General features: G+C 43.8%; 1 protein-coding gene across 10 annotated transcripts in view; it reads left to right on the forward strand.

Annotated features, from left to right (window-relative positions):
- The first annotated feature begins 2,655 nt into the window (after nucleotides 1-2,655).
- The window catches only part of PIKFYVE (phosphoinositide kinase, FYVE-type zinc finger containing), an 84,209-nt gene continuing 67,902 nt past the window's right edge, over nucleotides 2,656-18,962 (forward strand). For 4 of the 10 annotated variants that reach the window (XM_058549725.1, XM_058549727.1, XM_058549731.1 and 1 more), the window contains exons 1-7: nucleotides 2,659-2,699; nucleotides 5,974-6,154; nucleotides 7,880-8,023; nucleotides 11,016-11,134; nucleotides 12,129-12,300; nucleotides 16,192-16,399; nucleotides 18,169-18,258. In XM_058549725.1, the coding sequence (XP_058405708.1) occupies nucleotides 5,983-6,154; nucleotides 7,880-8,023; nucleotides 11,016-11,134; nucleotides 12,129-12,300; nucleotides 16,192-16,399; nucleotides 18,169-18,258 (905 nt within the window). In that variant the 5' untranslated portion in view covers nucleotides 2,659-2,699; nucleotides 5,974-5,982. Of the gene's footprint in view, nucleotides 2,700-3,032; nucleotides 3,088-5,973; nucleotides 6,155-7,879; nucleotides 8,024-11,015; nucleotides 11,135-12,128; nucleotides 12,301-16,191; nucleotides 16,400-18,168; nucleotides 18,259-18,962 lie in introns of those variants that run through there. The other 6 variants (XM_058549729.1, XM_058549730.1, XM_058549728.1 and 3 more) reach the window with 5 other exon arrangements.

Below are 18,962 nucleotides of genomic sequence, written 5' to 3' on the forward strand. Positions count from 1 at the left end.
GGGTTTTCACACGCAGTGTAAGAGAGTGCCAGTTTCATTACTTCCTAGCGAGAACTGAATTACATGATTTTTAAAAACATCTTTGCATTCCTTGCTAAAGGGAACCAGAGCTCCTTAGAGAACTGACTGATTCTAGGCCTGTGGCAAGGATACTTCAAGATGAGCCTGGTATATCTTACTGGGTCAGAAAGTAAGGAAGTGCTCAAAGAGTGATGGAGGTGTGTCAAGTGGATGCAGGAGCCAGCTCCAAGGGGCTCTCACTGGGAAAAGCAGGGACAACTTGACCATCACAATGAATAGTGCCAGTAATGAATATAACATTGGAAAAACCCCACGAGTCCATACTGATACTGTTAAAAGATAAGCTGAGGCATATTAAAAATTTTAAGAGTTTATTTGAGCAAGAATTGGGCATCACTGAATGCGAAGTGGTTAGTGGTGGTCCACTGACAGGACCTGGGGAAAGACTTTTACAGAGAAGAGGCGGAAGCAAAGCAAGGAAGTTAGCTGAATGGCTATAGCTGAAGTGAATGCCCTATTTGGGAAAGCCCAGCTGGCTGTTTGTGATTGGTTGCCTTTAGGTTTCAAATTCATCCCCTGGAGGCACTGCAGGCTTAGGTTTTGGTTTGCTCATGTAGGCTACTAAGGCGTTGGAGCCCTCTCAGTCTAATGGCATCTTCTCTATAAAGGCTTTCTCCAGCTCCCGTGGGTAGAGTGCTCTTAACCACTTCCAGTCTGGCACTACCCTGTTCAAATAGATTTCTGCTCAAATAAAATCTTTAAATTTTTAATATGCCTCAGCATAGGAGTTTCTATATGCTCTAGGGTCTTGAATGGGCTATCCTGTTCATATGATCTCTAGGTCTAATTTATACTGTCAACTTAAAAAGCAAATTCTCCTGTTATTTTTATCCTCAAAATGAGTTTACTTGGGAATAGCCAAAAGAATTGCAATTGAGGATGTGCACGCAATGGTGAACCACAGGCAAATCTGGAAAAGAAAGGAGGGAAACTGCTTTTATAGAGAAGAAGGAGGAGAGGGAGGGGCTGCTCTAAAGAAAGTCCATTGGGGGAGAGTGACAGTTCAGGGCGGCAACGGCTTCTCATTGGCTGAGCTGTGGCATTTCTGATTGGCTGGGCCATTGCCAGGTGGGGAGAGAAGGCTTCCCTCAGTAGCAAAGTAGTTGTACTTCCTGTTGAGATGCAAGTCTCAGTCTCTTCCTCTTTGGAGAGCTCCCTGTGCAGGCCTCCTGATCCAGTTTAGTTCAGGTTTCTTTTACCAATTTCCATAATATTTCATTGTATGTTTATGAAATATTAACATCTGGTGGGCCAATTACAAGCGGGGCCTTCTTTGCTCGTCTTTTTTTAGGAAGGCAGAGACATGAGCATTTCTGAGCTGAGGAGGAAGAGCCACTGGAAGAGGGGAGGTTGAGGATATGGGGCCAGCCCACAGGAGAGGGGAGAGGTGGGCTGGGGAGAAGAGGCCCCTTTGTCCCAGAGGTGAGGGTGGGCAGGCCAGGGCAAGTGTGGATGCAGGTACATGGGGGAGGGGGGGTTACACCCAATAGCTGGACAGTTGGAAAAGCAGCAGTGAGCAATGGGAGTGGAAGCCAACCACCATCCTGGGACCACTACTGTGCCTGCTGGGGACAGTGACCGGGATTTGTAGGAACCAGCCTCCAGGCTCCAATGCTGCTCTCCAGCAGCAGCAGAGAAGACCAACTCAAGGGAAACTGGGTAGGGATTTCCTAAAACCCTGGAAGGTGGAAATTAATAACAGAAACCTCAACTAAACTAGATCAGGAGGCCTGCAGCGGCAGCTCTCACCCCATCACACATTGTCAATTACACCAAACATGAAGTACAACTACTCTACTACTGAGGAAGATTTCTCTCCCAGCCCAGCAACAGCCCAGCCAATGAGAAACGCTGCAGTGCAGCCAGTGAGAAACGCTGCAGCTCTGCCAATGAGAAGCCCTTGCCGCCCTGAACTGTCACTTTCCCCCAATGGGCTTTCCTTTAGAACAGCCCCTCCCTCTCCCCCTTTTCTCAATAAAAGCAGCTCCCCTCCCTTCTTTTCCAGATTTGCCTAAGGTTCATCACAGCGTGCACGTCCCAAATTGCAATTCTTTTGACTATTCCCAAGTAAACTCGTTTTGAGAGTAAAATAACAAGCGTTTTGCCTTTTAAGCCGAGATAAGGACGAGGGCCTGCAGAATCCAGTGAAAATACGCCTCACTCTGGGTTTCCTCTCCCTTCCCACCACCCCGCCAGCCCCACAGTTGCGGGCAGCAGGCGTGAGCGTTTTCTTCCGCCCAGGCCCCACGCTCGCCGCAGGACAGGGTGATGCACCAGCCGGCCAGGCTGGGCGACAGGGCGCGGGGCAGGTTCGCCGTCTTTGCCGCACAGAACTGGACGGGACGACTGGCTCTGGGGCCCGCGTCGCTCACTCCGGTCACTGACGGGCGCAGACAGGCGCCCAGAGCGCACCTGCAATGTCAACTTAATCTCCAAAAACTATCTATGACGCGGGTACTAAGGCTGGACTCATTGCAGATGCGAGTTAGTCGTTCGCTCGCGGTCACGTGGTAGTTATCGGCGGAGCCTCTTCTCCCATCAGCCCTGCTTTCTGTTCCACGAGCGGATGTCAGGGCGCGGGGATACATTACGAGTGGGCGCATCATCCAACACATACGGTAACGCGGGCAGCCCGACCCGTCCGGTGACCCAGCACGCGTGACGCTCACGCGAGAGGCCGCCGCGGCTTCCTTTAGGAAGGCGGAGACGGCCCCACCTCGGCCAAGGCGTGGAGGACGACTCTCTCTGGGCTCGACTCCTTCTGCCTGAGCGTCTGATCCGGACGTCGTGCGGAGGGGGAGGACCGGAGCCGGCGCCGGGAGCGCTGCGGATTGGAGGGGAGGGAGCGGGGCGGGGCCTCGGGGGGAGCGGGGGGCGCGTCCACCGGGTCAGCTGCTGAGCTTCCGGCCCCGCCCGCCGGCGGCGAGTCCCGGGCGCTGGTGCGGCCGGCGTCCTGGCCCGAGCGGGGGCGGGCGGCGCGGAGGGCCCGGGGCCGCGGCGGGCGGGGTGAGGAGGCGGCGCGGGGAGGCGGGGAGGCGGGAGGGGGGTGTGGATGCCGGCGCGGGGCGTGGGGCGGCCGGTGTGGGAGCCCGGCGCGGGGAGGCGGGGAGGCCGGCGTGGGACCGGGCGCGGGGAGGCGGGGAGGTGTGCGGCGGGAGCGCGGGCTGCGCGGTGCGGCCCCTTGTTCCCGGTGTCCCGACGGGGCGGGCGCGGGTGGACGGGGTCCGGGAGGACGGTGCGGGGAGGAGGCGGTCCTCCGAGGCCCGCGGGGACAGGGCGCGGGAGTCCGCGGGGCGGCTGCTAGTCTGGGGGTCCCGAGCTGACCCGCGGGTCCGGAGGGCCGCCCGGTGACGCCTGCCCCGGTTGTGGTTACCGAGGCTCCTCTCGGGCTCCCGATTCTGGTGTCCCGGCAGAACACTGTTTTTCGGGCGGTTTGGATTCGTGACGAGACGGTTTCCCGGGCTCCTGTTTCTTCTTTCCGGGAGAGAAACGCGGGTCGCGCGTGCTCTTCGTTTAGAAAACCTTCATCTGTCTGTATGTCTGTCAGAAATTGAGCAAAAACTCCTTGGTGGTGGAAACTGACATTTCTGACGCTCAGCTGTCCTGCATTATTAGATATGTTTTGAGTATTTTTAAAAACTTGTGGTCAGAAATGACTGATACTAGGGTTTGTCCATCGGCTGAAATTTTGATATGCATGATTTGCATCATGCTTGTTTTCTAAATTTTAATTCCCGGTTAGCCTTTTGACTGGCTCGGCCCACAAGGCGGTGTTCCGTGGTTTGCAGGTACCGGTGGTCTTCAGGGGGCGGGGCCGAGCGCGGGCATATTGGAGGTCTTTGATGTGCAGGTTGGTATTCTCAGTACCTGTCGGGAAAGAGTCCTGGTTTATGTCACGGTCACCAAGCTGAGTTGTAAGGTAGTGTTTTCAGGGTCGCGGGATCACTATGTAATTACGAAGGTTAACTTGATGGGATTGCATTTATGTTTCAGAGGCTACACTTGCTGAGCGCTTGCATGGTAATTTTTATCATCTCCAAAGCCTAATAAGTTTCCTTCGCAGATGACCCCTAGAAGTGATGCTGCGACTCCTCAGGCGGTTGCTAACTCTGCTTCTGACGCTACTTGTGCCAAAGTAGAATGTAGGCTGTTTTCCAAGGCCTGAGGGTTGTTACTGCCATGACATTGTTCTTTCTCCAGTGCTTGTTCTCCCCCCTTTTTTGGCTTTTTGAGGTTACACTTGATCAGTCACCAGCTTATTTTCCAACCCTTTATGCTGGAATGTGAATTGTGGTGACACTTGAGAAGGAATTATCCTTCCTCCCCCCTCTCCTTCTTCCTCTTCCCCCTCATCCCCCCCTTACCCTGCTCCTTCCTCTTCTCCTTCCTCTTTCTCTTCTTCCCCCAACCCCATAAACATTTGTTGCCAAAATCATGTTCAGGTCAGTGGTTTCATTTCTGCTTTGGTTAATTAATTTATTAACCAATTAAAGTATTAATGAGGCAACGTCTTGAGTAGTTAGAATTCACATAGGCTAGAATTGGAAGTCTGAAGAGCTACAAAAATAATTTTACTCTAGAGAATAATTCTGTGGTGACACTTGGGGTCTGGTTACAGCTCTACCACTGACTAGCTGTGTGACCCTCAAGGAAGCTTTTCAGGTTCAGTGTACATTGATTGCCTCGCAGGTAAAATGTAGTAGTAAGGCTAGCTCTGTGCGCCTTCCAGGGTGTCTGTAAAAATAAAATGAGATGGTAGATATGATTTTGAAAATGAAAAGAATTTTATGAGTGTAATGTCCTCTAAGTATGGGTTAGATTATAAACTATAGCATTTTAATGACTAGAATTATTTGTAATTCATGGTTCTTTTTTATTTGAAGTAGTAGTCAATATGGGAGAAAATAGACATCAGCATTTTTCTGTAGCCTCCGTCTGGTGATGTGGTTAGCTTTACTGCTTTGGTTGCATTATAACTTTTGGTTATTTAAAAAAAAAAAGCCCTTTAAGATCTTCATTTTAATGTCTATGTGAGTTTAGGCTTAAAAGGAGAAAACCCAGGTTCATGTTCCTAGGAGGAAGGGTGATGGGGAACAGCTTGTTGTTTTGGTGGTTCTCATAGGTGAGGAGGCATAGTCTGAGGTCATTTTTTGAGGTTGTAGAAAAGTGTCATTAAGGAGTGACTATTTCATTTCATTTTCTTACACATATTTATTTTTTATATTTTATAAAAGAAAAAATTGAGTAAAATAAAACTTTGAGGAATTTATATGCTTTTGTAAAACCAGTTTTCCCCATAACTTTTTTTTTTTTGTGCTGAGGAAGATTTGCCCTGAGCTAACATCTGTACCAATCTTCCTCTATTTTGTATGTGGGTTGCTGCCACAGCCTGGCTGATGAGTGGTGTAGATCTGTGCAGGGGAACCAAACCCAGGCCGCCGAAGTGGAGTGCGCCGAACTTAACCACTAGGCCACAGAGCTAGCCCCTCTCTATAACTTTAAAAAGCGGTTACGTGTCTTTTTCCAAAAAAATTTTAAAATGGAAAAGATATAAATTATTTGAAAATGCTTTTTTTCTTTTGATCTGCTCACATTTATGCCTTATCTCCAAGTTTTTAATAATGTTGATATTTTTGTAATTTGAAGAGTACTGGTGAACGTTAGATTGGCTGTATCGTCATGGTTTCGGATGATTGAGACTTCCGTATGACCAGGGCTGCAGTGTTTTCCAGTCTTAATTTGGAGTATATGCTGAACTAGATTTATTTATTCTTGGTTTTCATGGGTCTGAATTTTCAGAGTCAGATTTCTAGGTATTTGGAAGCTGTTTGGAAGCTGTTCTGGGCTTCCTGAGGAACTTATATCTTTTGCTTATTTCTTTTGTTATTTTAGACTCATGAAATGGCCACAGATGATAAGACTTCCCCAACGTTGGAGTCTGCTAATGATTTGCCTCGATCTCCTACTAGTCCTTCTCATCTCACACACTTTAAACCTTTGACTCCTGATCAGGACGAACCTCCTTTTAAATCAGCGTACAGTTCTTTTGTAAATCTCTTTCGATTTAACAAAGGTAAGACTTAGTCCTCAAGATCAGAGAACCTACAATTTTGAGTCTACGAACAATTTTGAGTCTATGAAATTATCTCGTTCAACTTTCATGCTGTGTCTTTGCAAAAAAGTGAAATGTTAACAAGGAGATAGCTTTAGTCATAGGTCACTGGGGTTTACTGCTTAAGAAGAGAAAGCTAGAATTTTCACTGTCATCTTATTAGTTATTGGTAACTAAAGATCTGAATTGAAAACTAAAAGGTGTCTTTTTAAAGAGAAGTTAGTGTTCTTGCATTCTTTTTTTTCCCTTTCTTCATATATTTTAGTTTTCTTAAGTTGACTGACTGGACTTTGTTCTTTTAAGGATTAATAGCCAAAAGATTTTAATTAAATATTGATTTAATTAATTAAAATTTAATTAAACAGTGAAACTCGAGGACCACGACATGGGAGGAAAGGTTCCTAGTTTTTTTGAAAAATCAAAATCTGTCAGCAGTGCGTTGTTAACTGAAACCCATAAGATTAGGGTGTACCTGTAATGACATCAAGTGAAAAGAGAGTTTTAAATGAGCTCTTTTTAAGTAATACATATTTTTTTTTTTTGTGAGGAAGATCAGCCCTGAGCTAACGTCTGCCAATCCTCCTCTTTTTTTGCTGAGGAAGACCGGCCCTGGGCTAACATCCATGTGCATCTTCCTCTACTTTATATGGGATGCCGCCACAGCATAACTTGCCAAGCGGTGTGTCGGTGCCTGCCTGGGATCCGAACCGGCGAACCCCGGGCCGCCGCTGCGGAGCGTGCGCACTTAACCGCTTGTGCCACTGGACTGGCCTCTTAAGTAATGTATTTTTTACCTAGAAGAAGACTTAAAAAAACTTGGCCTACATCTTTTGCTTTCTGTTTAGCTGTATTATTTGAAATGTGTTAGAAAGTAATCCCTCTTGTTGTAAGGAATTTGGGGGGTTAATAGTTTAATTAACTCAGTAGAAATTTCAGTAGTATTAACTGACTTTCATTAGTAGTCGTATTTAAAGCTTTATAAAAACTACTGTTAGTCCGTTTTTAAGGCAGTAATATTTTTTTAAAAAAACCAAAAAACTTTATTTTTTTAGAATAGTTTTAGATTTATAGAGAAATTGGGAAAATAATACAGAGAGTGTTCATATACTCCCACTCTCAGTTTCTCCTATTATTAACATCTTAGTATGGTACATTTATTACAATTAAGGAACCATTACTGATACATTATTAAGAACTAAAGTATGTATTTTATTCATATTTCTTCAATTTCTACCTAATGTCCTTTTCTTGTTCCAGAATTCCATCCAGGATACCACATTACATTTAGCCATCATAAGATGATTATTTATTTATTTATTTAGCAAATGTTTATTGAATAGCTACTGTCCACTGGGCGTTATTTTAATAGTGCAAGGGATCCACCCCATAAACAGAACAACAATCCCTACCTTCATGTGAAACTTGCATTCTATTTCCTTTAATATGCTCAAAACATTTCTGATGAAAAGTAAAACAAACTGAAGATCACATATACCAAGGATGTGATTGTGGCCTGTAATTTTGCCACCTTCTTTGAACTTCTGTCTTTTTTTTAAAAAACCCTAATTTTTACTTATGCATTATTGTAGGTATACATTCTTTCCTGAAAAATCTTGTCTATTTCCTTTCTTTTTGCTGAGCTCTGAGTCTTGGTTTTCAAGTAATTCCAACTTTCCTTTGCTACAGAGAGAGTAGAGGGAGAGCAGCAGTTTCTGGGTGGAGGCTGGACCAGCCCTCAGCTCCCTTCCAGGACACAGTCTGTGAGGTCACCTACGCCTTATAAAAAGCAGCTTCCTGAGGAGCTCCCTCGGCGGTCTTCAGCTGTGTTGGGTAAGACGTGTTCGTGTTTCATTCCCCTCTGTCAGATTTTCCCACAGTCGTGTTTCCCAGGTTGTTTGTTGACTTAACTTTTCTGCTATTTGAAATAGACAGAGCCTCTTCAGAATTAAGGAAACTTATCTAGGTAGTGAAAGAATTTGTGGATACCTAAAAGAAATTCTTAAACATTTTATTAAACTTTAGTTTAGGCGAGGCAGAGATCTCTTGACTGTGTTTTGATTAATTACTGCTTGGGTTTCAGCAGAGAACAGTTTGCAGCGTCCCCAGAACACAGGTTAGTTTCAGCTTTGTGACTGAATTCTCTGTCTGTTCATGGATGGCTCGTGTACTGTCATGTGCATGCCCCTGGCTGCAGAGCTTCCTCAGCGCCATTTGTGGGCTGCTGCTTCTCGTGGCCTTTGGTCCTTGTTGGGTGCAGACTGTCAGTGTGGCTGGATACGCTGAGCTCCACTTGCCTGATTGTTCTGTGTCCGGGTCTGCTACATGCTCACCGCCATCATTTTCATGCTCTTCTGATGAGCCTAGGCTGGGGTCAGTGCCTGAACTGAGAGACTAGATGAAGTGAGTTGTTTTATTTCCATTAGATGGTGGAGCTCAGTGCAGTGGTTTGCACAAGTCAGGGTGTAGAAGAAAGGCGCTGAGAGGTGGCGTAGTGGAGGGAGGCGTGCAGTGTTGGAAATCAGGTGTCTCTGAACACCAGATCTTGTCTGGTCTGGCCAGTCTTCCCGTGAGAAATTGGCAGGCCCAGGTGATGGTGGTTGGCAGAGGGATGTTTTATTGCTAGTTGAGACTTGTCTCAGAATCTCCTCCTAGTGGGTCAGAGGAGAGGAGAAACCAGGCAGAAGAAGAGCTTCTCCTGAGGGCTGGAGCAGAGCTGGCTGCAGCCCTCCTGCACGTTTCCTGGGCGGTGAGCCCCAGCCTGCGTCATGGCAGCCACCTGGAAGGAAGAGTCGGAGCGGGCGAGGGAGAGGAGAAATGAGCTCCCTTTTACTCCACACGGATGGAAGGAGGAGTCCAACCCCCCCCCCCCCCCCCCCGCCACCTTTCACCTCAGTGACCTCTCCTTAGCTCTTGAACCTGACTCGTGGCAGCACTTCTGTTTTTGTTGAGGGAGCTGTTCTTAATTCAGCGTAGGAAAATTGAGGAGTTGGACTAGAATCTGGTCTTTTAGGGCTTACACACTGACAGCCCACCAAAGCTTGCCTTGGAGTTGTGATAAACTTGAATTGACGTGTCGGTGGAGCTTGTGGTGTCGGGTTTGCTGCAGTCCCGCCATTCCTTCTTGTCTGTATCACGTCCGCTTGATTGTCTGCTTCTGCCTTGGCTGCTGGAGGCATTTGAGCTTCAAAAGCCTGGGACTGTGTGACCAGTCAAGTTCGTTTTCCTGCCAAAAGGCTGAAATTCCACAGTCTACTAGCTCTGTGACCTTGGAAAGGCATGTAATTTTCTAATGTCCATTTTACAGGAGAAACAACTAAGGTTATTTGCCTAAGGGCAGTTGCTAGCCCAGATTTCCTCTCAGGTCTCTGTCTTCCTCATTTGCGATCCGTGCGTCTGTTAGTTCCAGGCACAGTCTTGCTCTTCCTTTTCTAGAAGATGGTGTCATAGTACCTCTTGCACTCCCAGGTGGCTGAATGCAAGGGGCTTCATAGCTTGTTGTTGCCTGTGCTTGGGCGCATGGCCGCTGCGATGCTAACAGCTTCATCTGTCTCTTTTTTCAACTCATAAATCATGGAGAGTTGCTTTACATTGTGATACCCAAGAAAAATTTTGTCATTCTAATACGTTTTTACTCTAGTAACAACACATCTGAGGTATCTGCTGAAATTAGGACATTGCTATTTATGAAAAGATAAAGTTTTCTAATACGGGTGCAGTTTAGCTAATTATTTCTGTAATTAAATTATCTTGGGAAGTTCTTTGTCAACTTAGATTTAGGTACCAACCTCTCATTTCTTTGTAATCCTTTCTTTCCCACCTAACCAAAACAAAGAACACCTAAAACAAGTCTAGCAAATAAGTGAGTTTGAGAAAGATTTAGGGTGGGGTATTTTTCATCCTGCTTTGCCGTAGGTTTTAGGTTGATGAGTTTAAGCTAATAGGGATGTTCATCCTTTTTGTCAAGCCACCTCCACTTCATCCTTAGGTTTCATAGCTGCTGGGAGCTAGGAATAGCCAGAGACTTTAGTTGTAATCTTGCTCTAAAATCAGGAAATAAGATGTGACAGCTTTGGTGGGCACACCCCATTCTGGCCACAAAGCTAGAATTTGGGCTTGTTTTATTATTGGTAGTACTGGCTTCAGTGTTGCTATTTCACGCATAAATGATCTCTTTCAGTTGGAGCTGCAGGGTGGGGAGTGGCAGGGAAGGGTAGGACAGGAGTTCTAGCAATTACTTGGCAGTTTTAATCTGCTTGGACATTTGAGAAGGAAAGTCTGTGGGTAAATTACCATCCTGGATGTTCTGAAGTCTGTCATACTCTTTGGGGACTGGGCTATTAAATTCCTTTCCAATGATCCACTCCATGAGACTTTGGATATGGGGTCCACAGACTGAACTGAATTGTGAACTCTGTTGTTGACCTTTTTGGCCGTAGAGACTAAGCTAGGTTAACTCACTGGGGTTGCTTTTTCTTCTGTTAAATTTCTAGCAGGTGTTTATTATGGCTTGGGACCAAAGGTTCCAAGAAATCACTAATGAATTTGGGGCGGTGTAAGTGATGCGCCCCTCCCAGGCCTCACGACCATCAGTGGGCTCAGAGAGTGCTTGTCTTAGGCAGCCCTTACTTGCTCATGAGGCAGCGTTTTACATGGTAATAAACACTTTCAACAGCCTCTTCCCTCTATAAAGACCAGTTTTAACTCTCAATCGATATCACTGGCTGGGAGAACATAAGTATATGCTAAAAATAAGAGGCACTTTGCTTCTGTACTGGAGACTATTAAGGTTGCTTTGTTTTTTTTTTTGGTGAATCTGACTCAGACACAAGGAGGAAAGCAGAACCTGCCTTTGGAGGCCATGACCCTCGCGCGGCTGTTCAGCTTCGAAGCCTCAGCACAGTATTAAAACGCCTCAAGGAAATCATGGAGGGGAAAAGCCAGGTACTGTCTGGAGTGTTAGAAGAGAACTTCTTGTGCACTTGTGTGGGGGTCGTGTGTCCTCGCTGAAATGGAATAATCCCACTTGAAAGAAAGCTCAGTTAGTGTGTTCTGACTCCAGCTATGAACACTGTATTTTTACATGTAAGTTCTTAATTTTATTTAATTTTTTTATTTTAATTTAAAAAAAAATTTTTTTGTGTGTGGGGAAGACTAGCCCTGAACTAACATCTGATGCCAGTCCTCCTCTTTTTGCTGAGGAAGACTGGCCTTGGGCTAACATCCGTGCCCATCTTCCTCTATTTTATATGGGACGCGACCACAGCATGGCTTGATAAGTGGTGCGTCAGTCCACTCCCGGCATCTGAACCCATGAACCCCGGGTTGCTGAAGCAGAGTGCGCTCACTTAACCGCTGCACCGCTGGCCGGCCCCTAAGTTCTTAATTTTAATCTACCAGTTCTTTTCCCTTTTGTGGCTAGTGCTTTTTGTGTAATGTTTAAGAAGTATTGATCTAGTCGGAGGTCAGTAAATATTCTCCCATGACTCCTTTAGGAAGCTTTGTTATTGGTGTGAGGTATAGGGGTCAGGCTCCATTTTCTTCTCATGGATGTCCAGTTGGACCCAGCACCTTTTTGAAAAGACTGTCCTTCCCCGACGCCTTATAAATGGTGTCGGAAGCCCCCGGGTATGTGAGAGGGTGTGCCAGGGCTCTCTTCTCTCTTCCGTAGCTCCATTGTTTCCTGTCCTTGCACTAAGACGGGCTAAAACCGTTGTAGCTTTAGAGAGAGTCTTGATGGCTGGTAATGTGAGTCTGCACCTTTGTTCTTCTTCAAGATTGTTTTGGTCATTTTGGTCCTTTGCATTCTCATATGAATTTTAGAAATATCTTGTTGATTTCTGCAGAAGTAGTCTAGGGTTTTGGTTAGTGCTGCATTTGCCGTTCATCTTGATGCTCAGTGTTTTCAGGGGGCCTTTGTGCATTTCTGCGGTTGCAGGACAGTGACCTGAAGCAATACTGGATGCCGGACAGCCAGTGTAAGGAGTGCTACGACTGCAGCGAGAAGTTCACCACCTTCAGGCGCAGGCACCACTGCCGGCTGTGCGGGCAGATTTTCTGCAGTCGCTGCTGTAATCAGGAAATCCCAGGAAAATTTATGGGCTATACAGGTGAATGCGTTTTGTGAACAGTTTCACAATTTTTAAAGGTTATAACCATAAAATAGTTGTAATATGGGACCAGTGTTGAGCCAGTTTTTATCTTGGGCTTTGTGTGTGAGAAAAGGGAGATACAGCTTTGCTTTTAAGGACTTTATAGTTGAATAATAAAGTAGGTGGGGATGCTCATAAATAACCAGAGTGTAGGGCAGTGCATTGCTGATGCTAGCGAAGCCTGTACAGGAGCATACAACCCCCTAGACAAGATGGTTACTAGTTGACATTACTGTGAAAGTTTTCGTTTTACACATGCACACCCTCCTTGAGTGATGGGTGCTGCACTTTGACAAATTGCATCTTACTCATATTCTCCCATAAATTTCAGCAGTACAGAAATTTTAAATTTGATGAAGCAGAAAAAACTAAACAATGGTGTGTGGATTTATACAGTGATTTGGGAGTGGAAGGGGGCAGAAGTTACCAAAAAGAGAACACTCTTAGCGTCTCTCTCATGTTATTTTTATTATCATACAGGTCTTCCTCTTGGCTTTATTCACTGTTTTTTTCACCTAAACTGCTACAGAGTTCAGACCTGAATTATCTTTTATCCAAATTTTGGCTACAGTCTTTAAAAGACTGTTTTACCTTTAGTTTTTCCCTGCCTCTAATTCACTTTTCATATTCTAGTCAGTAGTCTTTGTTAATGATAATTTGATCATGTCAGGTGTTCCCCTGTCTAAAACCCTTTCAGAGCCCCCTACCCTCAGGATAGTTAATGTGGTTGGTGTATTAGCTTCCTCGGGCTGCCATGACGAAATAGCACAAGCCAAGTGGCTTAGATTAACAAATTTATTGTCTCACAATTCTGGAGGCCAGAACTACCATAATAGCCCTCACTTCACAGGTCAGGGAGCTGATGTAGAGATTCTGCCAGTTGCTGGTATGTGTGTTCCAATTATATGTTCTAGAACTGGGGAACAGTCACAGGATGGTTCAGGAGCCCACTGAACCCTCTGTAAGGTGGGCCTGAGCTAGAATTCTGTTGATCACCTGCGCTCTATAAGCCCCTGTGCTGACGGGTAGACCACAGTAACGTTTAGAGTCTCCTGGAATTAGTGTCCATTCAGAGCCAATGTCCACTAATTACCCAGAAGTTTGACCATCTGCTTCTTCTCAGTGAAGGGTACGGGTGTACGGGTGAAAGGCTGTAGGGCCCTTTGGGGAAGGTTGGTAGAAAGATGAGCAGTGTAAGTTTTGGGCAGTGGAGTAGGGTTCTTCCGTAAGGGGACTCGGCCTCCCCTCATTTGAGGAATTCTGGGTCTGTAAATGGCTTTAAGTCCGAGAGTTACTACTGGAAATAGAGTCTTTAATGTCTTTAAATCTAATCGATTAGAGAACCAGTTCCAGAAACCCAGGAACCAATTCAGAAAACGCATCCTTATGATCCTGTTGCTCTAGAACCACTCTTGGTACAAAAATTTGTATTAGTCAGGGTTCTCTAGGGAGTCAGAACTAATAGGGTAGTTACACTCCCCCCGCCCCACATTTATATGCAGAGAGAGATTTATTTTAAGGAATTGGCTCAAGTGATTATGGGAGCAGGCAAGTGTGAAATTCTGAGGGCAGGCCAGCAGGCTGGAATCTCAAAGACTTGAGTCGGAATCCTTTTCCTTCTGGAATCCTCAGTCTTTGCTCTTAAGGCTTTCAAATGATTGGATGAGGCCCATCCACATTATGGAGGATAATCTACTTAAAGTCAAGGGATTGTAAATATTAGTCATATCTAGAAAAACCTTCACAAAAACAACTAGACTCTTGTTTGACCAAACTACCAGTCTTGCCAAGTTGACACAAAATTAACCGTTGCAGATGGGATAACGTATGCTGGACACAGTTGTGTTCTGTGGCCCTGAGTGCATGTAGAACACCTAGAATAACATCTGGCACAGAGAAAGGGGTCAGCGAGTGTTAGCTCGTTGTTACTGGTGGTGTAGCAGTCATATCTCTGCATCTGTCAGCCACCCTTTTTTAAAAAAAATTTTTTTTTTATCGAGGTAACACTGATTTATAACATTATATAAATTTTAGGTGTACGTCATTGTATTTCAGTTTGTATGTAGGCTACCTCGTGTTCACCACCTGAAGACTAATTGCCATCCATCACCACACATATGTGCCCTGGCACCCCTTTTGCCCTCCCCCCTCCCCCCTTCCCCTCTGGTAACCACCAATCTAATCTCTCAGTTTTTGTGTGTGTTTGCTGTTGTTTGTATCTTCTACTCATGAGTGAGATCATATGATGTTTGACTTTCTCCATCTGACTTATTTCACTTAGCATAATACTCTCAGGGTCCATCCATGTTGTTGCAAATGGCAAGATTTCATCTTTTTTTTTTTTTTATAGCGGAGTAGTATTCCGTTGTGTACATATACCACATCTTCTTTATCCATTCTTCCCTCGATGGGCACTTAGTTGTTTCTACACGCAACCTTTTAATTACATGTGTGTCTGTCAGCTCAGGCCTCCAGGCCTCCAGTGGCCTGAGCTGTTTGCTAGCAGGGCTGTCCCCTCAGTCTTGGTGCCCCATCACATGTACTCGGTGGGCCTTGGCTGATGCAGTTTCTTCATGAGAAGAAAACTTTTCTGATCAGGCTTGGCTCTTCTCTTTGTTGATCTGATCATTTTTGTTCTAATAGCTGCCTGGTTAAGGGAGATTTCCTTACAGTGTAAGAAACGAACCAAGCCTTTGTTGTGGCAGCTTGAGAAAGGCTTGTCACTTCCTTGCTGCACTTCTTTGGCAGCCACTGGCTGGGTGTCCTAGCACTCGCATTCACCCTGCACTGGAGTTCACTTCTTACTTTCAGTCCTGATTGAAGTGGATATGTTTTTCTTTACACTTTTAATAAATTTCATCTGTTGAATTGTGGTGTCAGAAATGAGTGATGCCACAAGCAATATTTAATTTTGCTTAAAATACATGCATAATTCATTCATAAATTAAATTTATAGTTTATTAAAAACTGAGTACTATATAATAGTTATCTTAAAATGAAAAAATAAAAGGCCATTTATTGTACTTGGTAGTAATTATGGTAAAAATACAGTGCAGTTAACTTTTAGAAGTCTTTTGTTCCGTGTCACTTAAGTTTTCTAATGGCAAAAAAAGGGAGAATTGTAAAATAACGTGTTATTAGTAAAGTTTAATTATCTTACGTCCTTTTTTAGTACACTAAAATGTTATAGAATCACAAAAAAATTGGTACAGAAAAACAGGGTAGAAATGAAAACTTACATTTGGGCTGGACTGCATCTTAAAAAAAAATACAACAGTTCCATCCTAACTTTCACTATAAGAATTTCTCTTATAGTTTTCCCCCCATATTTCATGTTGTCTGTAAGCCCATTTGCTATTAGTTTTTAAAACTGTGCCTCCTTGTGGAGGCCACTCCTCAGGGCTTCACAATCGAGACCTAAATAACATTTTTTCCTCCTTACTTGTTGCCTAGGGAAAATATGTAGTTTCTATGTGTATTGGTTTATATACTCTATTAAAATTTTTTTCTTGAACCTACTGACTCTGATAGATGCCTTATTTCACTTTTAGAACTCTGAAAAATACTCTTTTAAGCAGAGTTTTTTTCTAGTACATTGAGTCATATTTTCTTAACTTGTTATAAATATTTGAGGTAATTTGGATACCTGGATGAATGTATCATAATGAAGGTTTTTCAAATATATAACAGAGCTAACAAAATTATTTCACTTGTTAAAATGTCTTTATTGATAGTCTTTACTTGAAGACAGTTCCCTGTTGTTAGATTAACTATTAACCCAAGGATTTAATGTGTTCTGTTTAGTAATATGTCACTGTTATCTTTTACTTATTTTTTTTTTCCTCCTAGGGGACCTCCGAGCTTGCACGTACTGTAGAAAAATCGCCTTAAATTACGCTCATTCCACAGACAGTAATTCCATTGGGGAGGACTTGAATGCTCTTTCAGATTCTGCTGCCTCTGTGTCTGTACTTGATCCGAGTGAGCCCCGCACACCTGTTGGGAGTAGAAAAGCCAGCCGGAACATCTTTTTAGAAGATGATTTTGCCTGGCAAAGGTACTGTCACCTGAATATAATTTTATTTATATTTGAGAAATACTGATAGTCTTGTGACATGAGTGCTTTTAGTTAACATTTACCTTCTCTGAATTGTTTCCTACAAATTCACCATTTTCTCCTTTTTCCTTGGCTTGCCTCCAGAAGGATCACAGAAGATGTTTGTGGATAGTGATGCTGTTGCTTAATTAGAATGTTAGTTCTACAAGAGGAGAGACTTTCTGTCCTTGTTCCTTGTTCTACACCAACAACAGAGTATGGCACAAATGAGATCTTGATAGTATTTATTGCATAGGCAACAGACATTATTGAGATTCATAATTTCGAATGTAGCCTTCTTTGAGAAGGAGGATGCTCATAAGATTTGTATTCATAACATTGGTAAATGAAATTGGGTTTTTTTTTCCTTCCCCAGGAACATTTCACATTCTTCCATAAGTCTAAATGTGTGGCACTGCCTGCTGTTGGAGATGAAACTCACTCATTCTTGGACGTTACCTAGATTGGTTCAGTTAGAATCCTCAGTTCATCAGTTTCTGATTGTTTTCTTTAGGTTAATAATTTTCTTATGTGTAATACCAAATCTGGCCATGGCATAGTGCTTAGAGTTTTAACTAACATCTTTCTGATAAGTTATTTTCTCAATTACCCCTTAAGGGTGTGAGGAGATAGTATATAACTGATGAATTTAAATAGGAGTGAAAAATGAATGAATTACTGCTATGTTCAACATGTATGAATCTCAGGGACATAATGTGGAGTATATCCAGTGATTATTCTATGTATATAAAGTTCAAAAGTGTACAAAACAAATACAGTGTCTAGGGATGCAAGCATGTGAACTCAAAGAAAAGAGAATGATAGATGTAAAATTGACAGGAGCAGTTTCCTTGAGGGCAGGGTGGAGAGTGGAATTGGGTGGGAGCGCAGGCACATCCAAGTCAGTGGTCGTGTTCTTAAATGGCTCGGTGGGTGCATTGGTGTTGGTGGCATCATGATTCTTTATACCTTATAGATAGGTTATGAATTTTAAAGAGCAATTCTACATTTAATAAAACAAACAAAAAAATACAGAGATTCTTCAGTTTTTACTCACTTTAGTTAGCAGTGCCTGGCCCTGTTGTGTGAGCCCAGAATTGGCAAGTGTGATTTAATAAGACAAACCAGGTTGAAAGCTTTCTGAGAGATGTAGGATAGATGTCTAAGGTGCAGTAATTTTAGGTTCTGTGCTAATTGTTTAACGTTCATTCTCTTTTAGCCATCATATTTCTGTGGTAGGTACTCCCTTCTCCTTTTAACAGATGTGGATGGTGAGGTGCAGAGAGATTAAGTAGTGTGCCCAAGGTCACACAGCTAGTGAGAAGTAGAGCGGTCTGCACTTGGACGTAGGTTTGTCTGACTCTGGTGCTATTCCAGGGAGTTATGGGGACTGAGAATGAAATATTTGAACTCAGGATTTTCCCCCAAAATCACCTCAGTCTTATATATGTGGTGTGAGAAGGAGTTCTGTAAGTCAACCATTTAACCAGTTTTATTATTTTATTGGCATTCCATATGCTTAATAAACTCTATCAGTCTTTTGGCATTTGATATACGTAAGATAAAAACCGTTCTATTTCCACCTTAACTAAAGAGAGAAAATAAAAATGACTCATCATCTCACTGCAGGGAAAAAATAGTCTGCTTTTAAATGTTAAAGCACTTCATTGAAATTGGATTTGTGTGTAACTGTCCCAGATCACCTCAGCATTTTCCTGTGTTCTTTGTAGTTTGATTCATCCAGACTCCTCAAATACTGCTCTTTCAGCAAGACTTGTATCTGTTCAAGAGGATGCTGGGAAATCTCCTGCTCGAAACAGGTAAACTGCGAAATGAAAACACTGTGTTGTGTGTCTGATTTTTCATTCTTTTCCTAGTATTGAGAAGAACAAAGAGATGAAATGGATGGGATTGATTGTTACACAGTTTCTTAGCTCTAAAAGCTGAATTAAACTCTCATTTCCTTTTGCTAGTCAGCTGTCACTTGCATTCTCTCAGTGGCTCTTTCCTCTTCTTCTCTACTGGCTTCAGATCTAGGAACCTTCACCCTCCTTTCTTCTGGCTTAACAGTGACCTCACTTTCTGTTAAGAGGAGCTAACAGATGGGAGCATGCTCGGCTCTTACCATCACTTACCCACCTGATGACATTCGCAGCTCATCCTTTTTCTCTTTTCCACCTTGGATTCTCCATTTGTATTCTGGATCCCATTCCATCCCGTTTTTTCTCAGTTACCCTGTTGATGTTACCTCTGCCTCTCTCTGCTGACCCTTACCATCAGCTTTTAAACAAACTTGGGTCACCTGTTAAAAAGAAACACAAACCCTTCCTTTTTGTTTCGCCTCTACATTTCCTATATTCTCAATTTCTTCTCAGGCCAAATTCTTTGAAATAGTATTCCTTCAAATAACTGTTCTGCACCTGCTCACTTCCTCCTCCCTTTTCAACTTCCCAGACTTTTACCAACATTTACACTTCCCTACTGAAAATGCTCTCATTGTTACAAGCCAAGTGGTGAGCAAGTG

This window comes from Diceros bicornis, chromosome 10, assembly GCF_020826845.1.
Source record: "Diceros bicornis minor isolate mBicDic1 chromosome 10, mDicBic1.mat.cur, whole genome shotgun sequence".
Lineage (NCBI taxonomy): Eukaryota > Metazoa > Chordata > Mammalia > Perissodactyla > Rhinocerotidae > Diceros > Diceros bicornis.